Consider the following 13,885-nt stretch of genomic DNA (forward strand, 5'->3'; position numbering starts at 1 on the left):
AAATGAATCTTTAGTCATGACTTCGTCTTGGTAGTAATGACTGTGTTGAAATAGGGGTGGGACGTTTGCAAAGTAATTTCAAATTAAGTCGAGTAAGGCATCAGTTGTTATAGTTTTTATTTTATTTTTTTTCATGAAGAAGTCTCTTTTACACGGCAAATTTATTTATCTGTACGTAAATAACATTTTTCAAAGAAATATCGTGATTTTTTAATACTATTCACCTAAAATCGAACACGAATTTTAAAACATTGACTCCATCGGTCTGATTCAACTAGAGAAATAACCTTTCTAAACCTACTTATAACACTGAGCGAATTAATATGAAAATATTTCGCCCTTCCTACTGCCAAGGCAAAGTCATGATGAAGGCCAGATTTTTATGCAATTGCATATTTTGTTTGGGGGCATTATTTGAACCGCTGATAAAAAAATCTTTATGGATCAGTGCATTCAAATCCTTTTATTCACTGTTTTCTCTCGATATATATGACTATATATATAGATGATTGACCGTAAGTGAATATGAAGGAGATGGTCAAGTAGAAAAACAAATTATTCATACTATCATAAGAACAAAAATTCAAAAAAATAAACCCCATTTATTCTAAATAAGAATGAATAGTTGTTGAGGGTAGGTAAAAACGTAGAGACAATAATCTTAATAGGATACTGGTGATTGGTGGTTATTCTCCGCTGGTCTTTTCAGGAAACGTGAGAGCGTCGTCCATAGTGTCTGGCTCTTACTTCAACATGGAGTTCTACTGGTGGTATTCGGGCTATCACGCACACTACCTCACAGGGAACAGTTTAAAAAGCACTAACTGTCCTTAAAGAAACGATAAACTGAATCCATCTGTCTCCTGTATCATTTGGTAACAATCGCCTGTTTCCAAATCAGAGCTGCAGGTTTATACTGGCTTTGTGCCCACTACTATTCTGGATTTCGTGGTTACATTTCTCGATACAGGTTGTTCTCCTTTAGGAACTTAAACAGGTTCTTCTAATTCTGGCAGTAGAACTTGACGTTGTCCCCCGGAGGCCAAAAGACGTCCTTGATGATTCCAGACGCGAACAGAGTTCCAGGATATACTCCATCGTCAGGATACATTAAGAACTATAACATGTCGGTGGGGGGTTCCTTTCAAGAAGGTGCTCGTGTGTTAATCTTGTATGTCCGATCCTGAGTCGGCTTATGATGGATTGTTCATGACGATTTTCGAGAATTGGCGGTGGAGGTTGAGTATCATCAAGTATTGTCTTCATTTTATTTGTTTCAGGTACCTTGGACCAAAAACAGCGCCAGGTTTCCTTGCATTGGGTCAGAACCGATTTATTGTAATCATACAACGCCGGGTTACAATTAGGCACTGGAAATAGGGTGCATGCTTCTTTGGCAGCTGTGTCAGCCAGTTCGTTTCCCGTTATACCTTCATGACCGGGGACCCACAGAAAAATTATTTTTTATGTGTTTTTTTTTTTACTAAAGTTATGATGGAAAAAACAATGGGGGTATGCAAAATTCGGAAATTTTTAATAGCCTTGAGGCTCGAGTAAGAATCACTACAGATCACAATGTAGGAATCATTTACATCATGTGCTAGCGTTAATGATAAATTGATTGCATATAATATAAGACTGTAGCGGATGGTCTTCGCAGGTAGAACTACTGAACAACCAACATGATTAAAGTACCTAAGATGCCTAAAGTACTTAAAGTGCCTACCTTTATAATTAACATTGATATGTACTAATAAATATTTAGTGTTTAGTTTTTCTAGTGTGAAACATCTCGAATTCGATTGAAGATACTTTTTATGAATAGAGGTGTCTTTTGACCTCGCAGTTCGTGGCTTTCAACAGCTACACATTAAAGAAACAACTTACTGATAAACATGCTATGTGAAACCAACCATTTCATATTGATTTACTTTAATAAACTAAAAAATTCTTATTTAGTTTTCTCTGGGCTAGAAGAAAACATTATAAATCTATGGCTTAACGCTCAATTATATCTAATTGTATATACTGCTTTCAGCTACCTACGATTATAACTAATTATACTTTTGTTGGAAATTGAACAAAACAAATATTATTTTTAGTGAATTGTTAAGTAGAATTTGTATTTGATGAAATCATTTCTATAGTAACATATTATTGTAAAAAAAATTAGCCTTTGAAAGTTCATTCTTCAAATTGATACGGTTTCGTTAGATGTTATTGGTTTATAGTTCTAAACGCAATGTTTAAGAGAACTCATAACCTCCGGAAGGAGTCGTACAAATGGCGAGTTCACGAAATGATGAACGCCCGCCGGCTGGCCGAAACCAACAAGGCTCAGCTCATGAACCTTATGGAGGTTCCGGAGGAAGTCGCTTTACCCGACCTCCCTCCAGATTGGAGCATGATTCCGCTATGCCAGCACATCCCAATACCTGTCATGGCGCCAGCCGGCAAAGTACAATTTACCCGAGGAACTTTGGGTGAAAATGTAATTACACCACAGATTTTGTTTTTAATTTTTCATCCTTTTTAATATACTATACAAAAGATTATATCCATCTTGATCGGTTTGGTACCCGCAATATTTCAGGAATATTAATTCCAGATGTATTTCATCAGAATGACTGCAAAAATAGAACTGTCGTTTTTAACATATGAAAGGACTATTTTCAAATATTCAGATATCTGCCATATCTATAGAAAATAATTTATCTTGTTCTAAATAGTCATCCATTCCGTATTAACAAATATACATATTCAAATTTTGAAAAATATACGAAAAGAAAATTGACTTATACCACATTTTTATAGATTTTAAATAGACTTATGATAGAATAAACAGGGAAGAGCTAATGAAAACAATGATGGAATTGAGATTCTCAAAAAAAAATTTCTCTTTGATTGGAATGGCCCTAAACTGCAGTTGATATCAGATGAAAATGAATGACCTATTGTCAGAAAATTTCGAGGTGAGAGATGGGCTAAGTGAAGGAGATCCATTATTTCTTGATGAGTTTAATATGGCCTTAGAGTGTTCACTAGGAGCGATCCGGACTTATTCTAGTGGCACTGTTTATAGCATGTCGGCACAGCATCTAACCTATGCTGACGATACAACAAAACGGCGTTGACAAGGGTTTTGAAACAGTGGCTAATCTACTAGGGCTCCAAATCAATGAACAGAAGACTACTTGCATCCTAATGTCCAGAAAACCGTGGGAGGGGCTAAATATTTCAATACAGAAAACCACCCTCTGATACCGATCGAAACTAAAGTATTTGTATGCATTAATAACCGAAAATAATGAAATGTAGGAAGAACTGAAAGCAAGGATGACTGTCGGGAATAAATGCTTTGTCATCCGAAAAATAGTGAATTATAGAAGCCAGTCTCGCAGGATCAAGATCACGATGTATGAGAAAGTCATAAGATCTGTGGTCACCTTCGATTCTGAGACCTGGGTGATATCCAAGGCGTCAGAAAATTAGGCTGAATGGGAGAAATGGATTTTACACGGATGGAAATGGATTTTGTGGTCTTTTGTGTAAACCTGGGCAACATACGTAATGGAGAATCCATACTAACGAAGAGTTACACCTTCTGTCGACAAATTCGGATTGGTCTCAATGGTAAGAGGAAGCCGGATAAGACGTATGCCAGGGAATCATTTTCAGAACGCTTATTCGAAGACCACCGCGCTTGATATGGGTGTAAAAGGTGGAGGAGATGTTGAAGAGGGTGGATAGTAGAAGATGGAGAAAGCTTTCTCCGGATAGGAGAGGGAGGAAAAAGGTTATAAGAGAGGCCCAGGTTTTTGTAGGCAGTGTATCGTCAAGAATAATTAACTATAACAGAAAAGTAGAGGTTTCTGTGAAGGATATAGTTGTAAGGAGCATGATTATTTATTTTATGCTGTTAACGGATCTAGAAATTGGGTATCCAGGTTATTTAACTCATTTATGAACAATTGACCTCAGAAGGGTCGTCAGCTTCAGGGGGTTAAGAGAGAGGGTGAGAGGAGTCTGTGTGAAATGCACTCATTTTTATTGTGTGGGTGAGATTAAAAACAAATGTGTTTGGCAAACTCTTCAGCTCTGTTCTTATCTAACTCATGCTAAGAACTATTATAACGTCCAAGGGCGAAAGAAGTAGGATTTTTTTAAAATTCTGTTGAGATAAATTGTTTTATTGTGTTTATCTATCAATTTATATTCATTGAAAGATTTGTGCGGTTGACACTGGCAACACTGCTGATTGTAACCTACCTTCCCGCTACGGACTAAGTCGTTTAACCAAGCTCTTGCCCTCGTGGTGTTTTGATATATGTATATATGTAATGAAGTCTTTTTATAATTATATTCAAATTTTATCGACTCTGCTAGTTTTTATTTAACCCATTTACTTCGATAGATTCCGTTTTGAGTTATAAAAAGTAGAGACTGCGGATTGGTAGGAGTACAAGAATTGTGATCAAATTATGGCCAAGTTCTTTATAACCAGATTGGAATAACAGTTTTATAGTTTTCCATTGTATGTATGCCTTGTTTTTTACCAAAGGGATCTAGAACAACTTTTGTAATGGATAGGTCTTGGATTTATCTTGAGGTACTTTGTGAAATGATGAAGTAGGGGTTTAGTATAAACTGTATGCTGTATTAAAGTGTTGTTGGAGTTTACAGCATTGGTCATCAAGGATCCAATCAACTTGTCTTTTCGGTCTAATTGCTATCTGTCTAGCCTCTTTGTTACAAGTAGTTTTAATGACTTCTGCAATGAAGGTAAAGATGTACTTCAGTTTTAGTTAAAAACCGGTATTAATGTTGTTATTCTAAGTCAAGGTTATTTTAATTATTGAGAGAAAATATGTTTTCGATTTTTTTTTTCATCTTTCAGGTACTCCGAATGTCTAAAACCTTTGACCTGGGTGACCCGTACTGTCACGACCTTAAAATGGAGTACGAACCAATACACGACCCATATTTGAAACATTTTCTATTGGCACCTCACATTAAAAAATACATTGAAGACTTGGGTATACTTACAGAAGGAAATAAGGTCAAATGTAGCGCAAAGAGTTATAATGCCTATCGGCATTATATGTGGACGGTAACACGTCACGGTATCAAGGACAAATTATTAAAGAAAGTAAGTTTCAACTGGGTTATTAATTCAAATTCTGAAATAAAAATTGTGTATATTAATAATTTAAGTTGATAGTATAATCACTAATGGAATCTTTAATCCCAAGGAAAAGCTACATCTCCTAAAGCATAGGTTCGGTGATTTCTTAGATGTAGCAGTTCACGTCAAAGCCCAGCATTTAAAAGTGAGAGCCGTGGAAAAAGAAATTATGATGAGAAAATTTGTAAACAAGTTCAACGCAATGCTAGAGAACATGCTGTAAGTTATTTTATTATTACTAAATGTTTTAAAAACAATATGTTGAGAAGTTGGTGTGCTGATAATACAAAGTAAAAAGTTCCAATTCCTCATCTAATTCTTTTCACTTTCACTTATGTATGTATGAAATATACAGGGAAATATTGCCATCGTAAAATATTTCGAATCCGGGTTTTGACAGAAATACACGTTTTAAAAATTTAGTTCTAGTAGCGCTTATAAGAAGGTTTTAGCATAATAACCGCTTTGAATAATATTTTACACTAATTTTTAACACATTTATTCAATATTTAAATTCAACTGAGTAATATTTGATTCTTTCTTATTCCGCGGATTACCTTAGTAATCAAATTCTTCATATGCTATTCAATTTATGATGGTTAAAATTCATATTCGGTTAATATTTTAGACGAGAATTGCGTCAAAAGGACTCAGAAGCTGGTACACAGAAAGTAATCAACAGGCGGAATGATGAATGGATAATTCATTTAGTTAAAGAAAGGAATTATCCAGATGTAAAAGCCCAATACAAAAGTCGTGCATTCCAGGCTACGGCCTATAAAGGAGTCAACTATGTTCTCAAATGGAGGAACCATTTCCTCTGGGAAGACGAAAGACGAGATCTAAAGGAACGATGTAGAAAACTCAGAGATTTGACGGTAAGTATGGTAACAGTAAGTACCCTTACTTCAAGTTTAATTTGATAAATAAATTAAAGTTTAATTTAATGTCGGCAATAGAGACAGCTGTCGCAGCCACCAGCATCGTGTAAACTGGTATTTGCTGTCAAAATATCAGGATTTGCTTGATATTTAGTATGATTATGATTTCACAAGAAGTGGCAATGACGACGAAAATTCAAGTAGATCAGAGTAGGAATCGAACTCAATCTGTTTTGATATCCGTCTGAGTTACACTTCTTATTTTATATTCAATCTTGAGGAATCGATAATGACCAGCAATAGATTTTTTAAACATCGATCAAGCTTCGGAAAAGTGCTAAGTAAGAATTAGTGACGTCATAGTTGTCTAATATTGTCGATCTACAAAAGAAGAAAAGTTACCAATAGGCAATAATGCCGTAATAACGAATTAGGACAAAGCTCTTCCATTATTTTTTTTTAGACAGCATTGAAAAAAAGAACATGGCTTTTGTTTAAGAAACTTTCAACACTTACAAGGGACCTGAGCACACCGATTCAATGAAACTTTTTCGGTTGATACATGGTCGAAAAATATTAGAGGCCAATGGTTCTCTAGTGCGCCCGCGCAGTTGAGAGAATAAGATTTTATGTAATTATAGTCATATTATTAATTATTGTTTTCTCTCTATGGATATTGAAGTTATTATATACTATATTATATATGAATTTGTTTTGGTTTTTTGTATTCATAATTAGAAAAAAAGTTATGTGATCTCTTGTGACTATTTGATCCACAAAAGTGGTGATTACATTTGCTTAACTTGCTAAGATTAAAAGACTTTAAATTTATACAAAAAGTCTTCCTCGACATATCTTTTCTTAATCCAAATAGACCTGGTGGGCCACTTCTATCATGGATGTCACGAATGTGAAGGTGTCACTTTAACATCTAGCTCCACCAGATTGTACTCGGCGTGAGAGGACCCTCGGGATAAATAAATTGGGTTAGTTTATAACCTGCTGGACAGGACAAATGTTGTAGTATTTAAAGACCTCGGACGTCAAATAAAGCAGCACGTATGTCTATAAATTAGAATTGATAAATGATTAATACTAATATCATATTGCAGCTCGATTTGAATTGGGACAGAAAAGTAGCCGAACAAACCAAATTAATGGAAAGAGATTTCATAATTTTTAATGATTACCTAAACTATTCGGCGAGGAGAGTGAGAAACAGAGAAAGATGGTATCGAATGGACCGCCTCGCCATGCAAGGTTAGTATCAATTGTCCCTTTTAATGCTCCAGTCATTTTTTGAAACTCTTTCATTTTTGTAAGTTAGTTACATTTGTCTATTCCCCTTTTTTAAAAAAAAAATTCAAATTATTGGAAACCATACAAATGATACATTTTCATAAAGCAATATAAAATATTAGTAGGTATAGCCTTTTATCATAAGCCTATTTATTTGATCATTGACAGATATTGTATACATTTTTAATGAATAAAATTTCCTTATATAAAATCCACTATTAAATCATTCCCATATATAATTAATTTTCTCATATTGTTTTGGATATCCTTAATTATGGGAATGCGCAGCTCAGTAATACTGTGCTACAAACTTCAAAGACCCAGGTTCGAATCCAGCTGCGCCAGATAATTATTTTCGGTTTCACTCTATCAGCCCTGCGGTTCAGGAGCCCTCCGGGGTACCCTTAATTGGGTAAAAATCTAGCGGTTTAGCATGATTCTGACCTAATCACATCTTTGCATAATCCTTTGTCTAGTAACAGTACTTCCTTATAATGCACTACACCCCTATCCCTTAATGGGCTGTAGTGGTATAGATTTTTTTTTTTAATCCTCAACTATAACGGGCAAATGTATAATCTTGTAGTAGACGAGGTGTAACGAAAAATTTGTCCAACTAATTCCCACAAGACAGGGTCTCAATTTTTTCGTTCGTTATAGTGTATTTTTTTTAACGTTTTAATAATTTCAGAAAAACCTAATATATCGGCATGGTCTTGCTACGAAACATTCGTTTCCTAGAGTTGCCTAAGAGAAAATCCAAACATTAAAAATTAATGGCTTTTTTAAATAGTATATATTTTTTTTAAAAAAAAATGTTATATTTAAAACCTCAGTGAAACCGAAAAATATCATTTTCAGTTTCTAGATGTTTCAAAATTTTTAAGCCTTAGGATTCGGTTGGAAGGTCCGTATCTCGTCCTCAATTTATTGGGGGTTGTTGGGCTAATTACAAAGAGCAGAGTTCCTTTATTCCTACTATATAAGCAGTCATGGTATTATTTTAGAAGTTTTAGGTAAAAATATAATTACAATATATGAATAAAATGTATGTTTTTTGTTGGTAAATTTGAAGAAGGGGTAGTATCCCCCCCTCGTTAAAGTGAATAAAGTAGTTTAAGAACCTTAATCAACCCTCCGAATGAGGCTTAAATGAGTCTTAGGGTTCCTGAATTACGTTCAACATTGTACGTAATTCAGGAACCCTAAGCGTCAAGGCTGAGCAAAAGTTATGTTTACATTCGCATGAAAATTTAAATATAGAGCTTCCTGAAGTGCTAAAACGTTGATGATATTGTTAATAACAAAATTTGATTAATATATTTCACATAATACAAGAACCCTGCACTCACTTCATATATTCATGTAGACATCATAAATATAAATACATTATTTTTCATTCAGAAATTTTAGGTTAACTCAATTTTTGTAATTTATTTATATTATCACAAGTACATTTTTAAGAACACGAAATATATTTTTTAAGAAATAAAATATTGTTTATAATTTCATTTTTCAGCGAAATTTGACAGATTGCGTCACGACAGAGATTATTCCGTCGTTAAAAAATGGCAGAAGAGGAGGAAATATGGGATGGCCGCTGATTTTCTAATGAATACTGTGAAACACGCAAAATTGGTATGTGAAAACCTAGTAACTTATTTCAATGTTAAAAGTACTAGCACTACTAGCACTTATTTTTATTTTTCCATGATAGGTTTATTTAAGCGATTTTGTATGTTTACTATTCAATTTGTGAACATTTTTTTTAATGAATAGCAGTAATATCCAACGGTTCCCAAAGTTTTTTCGCCATGGCAGCTTTTTTGTTCTAAAAAATTGCATATTACCCACGGCACCCTTGTCAATTTAATAAAAATTTCGCCACAATTATAGTTACAGTAGGGATGGGATATCTATATCAATATTATCGAAATATCGATATTTTGTCTCCGATATCCGATATTTTGATATCGATATTAAGTAACTGATATTATCGGAATATCGATAATTTCCTTTGATAATATCGGAATATCAGATTACTAAAAAACCTCAAAAATATTGATAAATCAAAAAAATATGGGTAATATGTAATTTAATCTAATATCCATCGAGTCCAAATCCATTGAACCCAAAAATCACTGTATCAGTGAAAAAAAATTATAATAATATTTTAAGGGAATATTACCAGTAATAGTTTGTAAAACCTATACTCTTTATCGATATTCTACGATCTTATTGCTATTGATATTAACCTAGGGCAAGGATATTCCAATATTATTTATTACAAATATCGATATTTTGTTAAAGAATAGGAGAACATTTTATGGATTATTTAAAAATAAAATATCAATATTTTGTTTCAGTAATGTAACATCCATTTCAATATTTAGCATTGTTATTAATACCGACATCGAAAATTAATTAAAAAGATATTTCGTTGAAAAAAAGATATTTTTATTAAACATTTCAAAAAGAAATATCAATATATTCAGTAACAATGTTCCGTTATTATTTCGTCGAAATATTGATACTTTGTTTAAAAAGTCTAAAAGATTTTATGTAAAATTTCAAAATTAAATTTCGATATATTGTTTCAATGATTTAATTTTCATTTGGATATTGGACATTGTTATTAATATCGATATCGAAGATAAAGTACAATATTTCGAAAGTATTTGATCGTAATATCGATATTTTGTTCAAAAAGAGTAGGAAATTTAAAAATGAAATATCGATATTTTATTTTTAAATTTTATAATCAGTCCTAACAACATTCGCTGATGATACATGTATACTTTCTGTAAACAACGACCCAACTAATGTATCATAAACACTACAGGCACACATAACATCTATTGAAGAATGGTGTAAAAACTGGAGAATCAAAATAAATCCTGACAAATCCCACCAGATCACCTTTACTCTCCGTTGTAAACCTCTGCCCTCCTGTCCTACAGTATCCTTTCTAGATACACCACTAACACCTGTTGAACAGATTCGATACTTAGGACTCCATCTTGACATGAGACTTACTTGGAATCCACACACAAGACTGAAACGACAAGAAACTGCTCGTAGATTCCGATTGCTTCAACACTTACTTGACAAACGCTCTAAACTTCCAATTCACTACAAAAAATTAGTATACACTACAATAATCAGACCAATTCGGACATATGGAATTGAGCTCTGGGACTCCACCAAACCATCAAATTCTTCCCGCATTCAATCGTTACAATCCAAAATCCTATGTAAAATCCTTGATGCTCCTTATTACGTCACAAATAAACTCATTCATAAAGACCTTAACATCCCATTCGTTACAGATTTGACCCAAAAGAGATATGCGTCTTTTTATTCCAAACTCCTTAACCATCATAACTCATTAATTCTTAATCTTTCATCCTTAACAATCACTGATAATCCTCCGAGGCGTCTGAAAAGAAGATGGCCACGGGACCTTATAGATTAAATTAATGTTTGAAGTACAACCAATGGGTGGTTCCTTCCCAAGATTTTCAAGTGTATATGAAACATACTACATATTATCTATTGTATCATTTTGTACAGTTGTAAATTACAATAAATAAATAATTAAAAAAATTTTTTTATAAAAATGAAATCCCGATATTTTATTGTTGAAGATTATGAACAATATTCTGATATTATTTTATCGGATATTACATTATTGGAATAAGATATCAATATTTTATTTTGTAATTTTCTAGTCTTTTTAAACAAAATGCCGATATTTCGATCAAATAATATCAGAATATTGTTGCTAATCTTCCATGTCGATATTAACAACAATATTAAATTTTTAAATGGATATTATATTATAGCAGGTATCGAACAAAATATCGAAATTTCATTTTTATGCTTTTTATAAAATTTTCTAATCTTTTTAAGCAAAGTATTGTGATAAAATAATATCGGAATATCGGTACTGAAAATTTATACTGATATTAATAAGAATGTCAATAACATATTAATATTTGGTTGGATTATCGCTACCAGAGAAACATTGTCATAATTTTGATATCTATTAGAAACAAAATTATGACAATGTTTTTATGTTGAGGATTTCGATGTTTGAATTGGATATTATTTGATAATATCAATAATTTAGATTGCAGAGCATTGGAATATGGATGTTTTTCACATTTGTTTTTCTAAAAACAATTTAAACAATTATATTATAGTTGAAATTTCTTATGTCCATGTTTTTATCATGGTGTTTTTTTGCTTCACCGTTATGAAGAATATTTTGACTAGGTATGACATAAAATTTTTATATCCATATTTCGATATTTTAAAATATCGATATTTTATTACCGATATAATATCTATGTTCATATTGCTAATCGATATCTCATCCCTAAGTTACAGCGGTTGAGTTTGTCGAAAACAGAGAAAATACAGTCCAATGTAATTGATGGAATGCACTACATGTTTGTTATCTTTATTTAATTTTTTTTTTTTTTTTGCTATACTTTAAGAAAGTGGCATTTGCTTTCGGCACTGGTGGTGAATTCTTGGGGCATCCCCAGGTACCACAGTCACTTTGGGAACTGCTTATCATTCAATACGATTGTTCCAGAATAAATGTTTATCTTATTTATTACCATATTTTTAACTGTGTAAGATGAGTACTAAGTAACTCATAAAATTCTTTAATAGTTCAATATGAACCATTAGATCCAAATTTGTTTTATATAGATTTGTATATATTTAGTTAAAATAATTTGTTTATTTATTTGTATTTGTTTGAAAAATGATTGTTTTAGGCCAACAGAGCCTTTGAGCTACAACCTCGAAGAAGGTACTTTCGCCACAGGCGCCGCAAGCACCGCGAGTACAATATACTAGCACCGACCAGAGATTTGACACCAAGAAGTAAGTGATTTATTAATAAAAAGCTCTGATAATCTAGGAAAATTAAAGAAGTGAAACTTAGCTATATTAACTCAATTCATAAAGACAGGAAAATATATTGGGGGTTTATGATGTTATCACGATTTATTTGTATATGTTTCATTTAAAATGCAGAAAAGAAACTTTATACAGATTTGTAATATTTCAGTTGGTGGTTTGACACTTTACAGAGCAATATTAGTGGATAGTGAAAAAACTTTTTACCTTTATATTTATTCAATTGTATGTTTACTATTTAGTTTACCTGTTTTTTTATTAAAACAAAATATTTTACTAGACAATAAATAATTTTGTTGCCACGTGATGTTTACTTATGCACGTTTGGAGAAGCATAATCCGTAAGAGTTTACGAATATATATGGATACATATAACTTAAGACTGTTCTGGATCAAAAAGATAAAAAAAGTATTTAAAAAATCGCTATTTTTAAGTTATTTGATTTTGATTCCCCGTATAATATTGATCTGTTTTCCTATCGAAAAAACTGATAATAATTAAATAATATTGCTCCATGTTATTTAATAAAGCCAATTTATAATTCTGCAATTGTTAAAACCAAGGCAATCCTAAAATAGCTCAACGTTTTGTGCCTTCATTAGTATCAACTGTACAAAACTAATCATGATATTAATAAAAATAATTCTATTTAATGGTTGTGATGGTTAGATCCGTTAGAGGTCGTTTGTAACCGAGGGAGCTTAGGTGGCACCTTAGTAATCTCGTGTCTGCTGTGGCGCCTATTCCAATCCGGCTAGAGAGTCTTAGTTGAACGAGAGTTTCACGTATGGACAAGGAATATCTGTTGTTAAATACGATTGGGTATCGGAATTGACTCCAAATGGCTGATTTAAACTTTGGTAACGGTAAGTGTTGAAGGTCCTGGTTATGTAAATAATATTTGAATTTTGCTAATACAACCGGCACTGCTGATTTGAACGATCTATGGTCAAGTTCAGATAGTATTTGATTTTCATCTATTTCTGAAAGCCATTTATCCAACTGGGTTATTCAATTATGTTTTAATTAATGCTGTACATTGTTATAGAGATATTTCATTTTTACAAAACATGTTTTTGTGTAGGCTATTATCATCTATGAACAATATTTTAAAAACCCATTTGAGTGCTATTTTAAGAATTTCGTAACGACTATGATTGACCTTTAACTCCAAAATTACTACCCAATTGATGATTTTTATTTACAGTATAAAAAAAACAAAACCTAATGGTATATATTACAATAAATAACCATGCACATAATTCCTATTTTTATTTTCAGGAAATGGAAAATTAGTTCATTCCTTGAACCTTCGATCGAAACTATTTACTAGCTACTTAGGGGTAAGTATTTCATCATCATCTCTATTCTACAATAGATTTAGAAGTGGGCTTTCTCTTACTAATTTATAATCTGCAGACCTTGCTTATCAATTTTACAATTTCCAACATTGTATTTTTTTAAAAATCTCTTCGTTCAGAACATGTTACATTAACTTTTCTTATTGCTATGGTTTCATGCTTGTATAAGTTATTCTATTGAATAATTATTGACGATAATTATACAAAATTATTTAATTATATA

General features: G+C 32.3%; 1 protein-coding gene across 1 annotated transcript; it reads left to right on the forward strand.

Moving 5' to 3' along the window:
* Positions 1–2,196: 2,196 nt before the first annotated feature.
* LOC106691624 (uncharacterized) lies at positions 2,197–13,644 on the forward strand (the record flags this gene model as incomplete). Its single annotated transcript, XM_014437453.3, is given in 8 exon segments — positions 2,197–2,491; positions 4,898–5,149; positions 5,253–5,404; positions 5,814–6,063; positions 7,179–7,326; positions 8,885–9,003; positions 12,156–12,264; positions 13,583–13,644. Coding segments are annotated over 8 exon segments (1,341 nt in total), but the record flags the coding sequence as incomplete, so codon positions are not given.
* Between the last annotated feature and the right edge of the window lie 241 nt (positions 13,645–13,885).

The sequence above is a fragment of the Halyomorpha halys genome, unplaced genomic scaffold (assembly GCF_000696795.3).
Source record: "Halyomorpha halys isolate HHAL.00 unplaced genomic scaffold, Hhal_1.1 Scaffold2550.1, whole genome shotgun sequence".
NCBI lineage: Eukaryota > Metazoa > Arthropoda > Insecta > Hemiptera > Pentatomidae > Halyomorpha > Halyomorpha halys.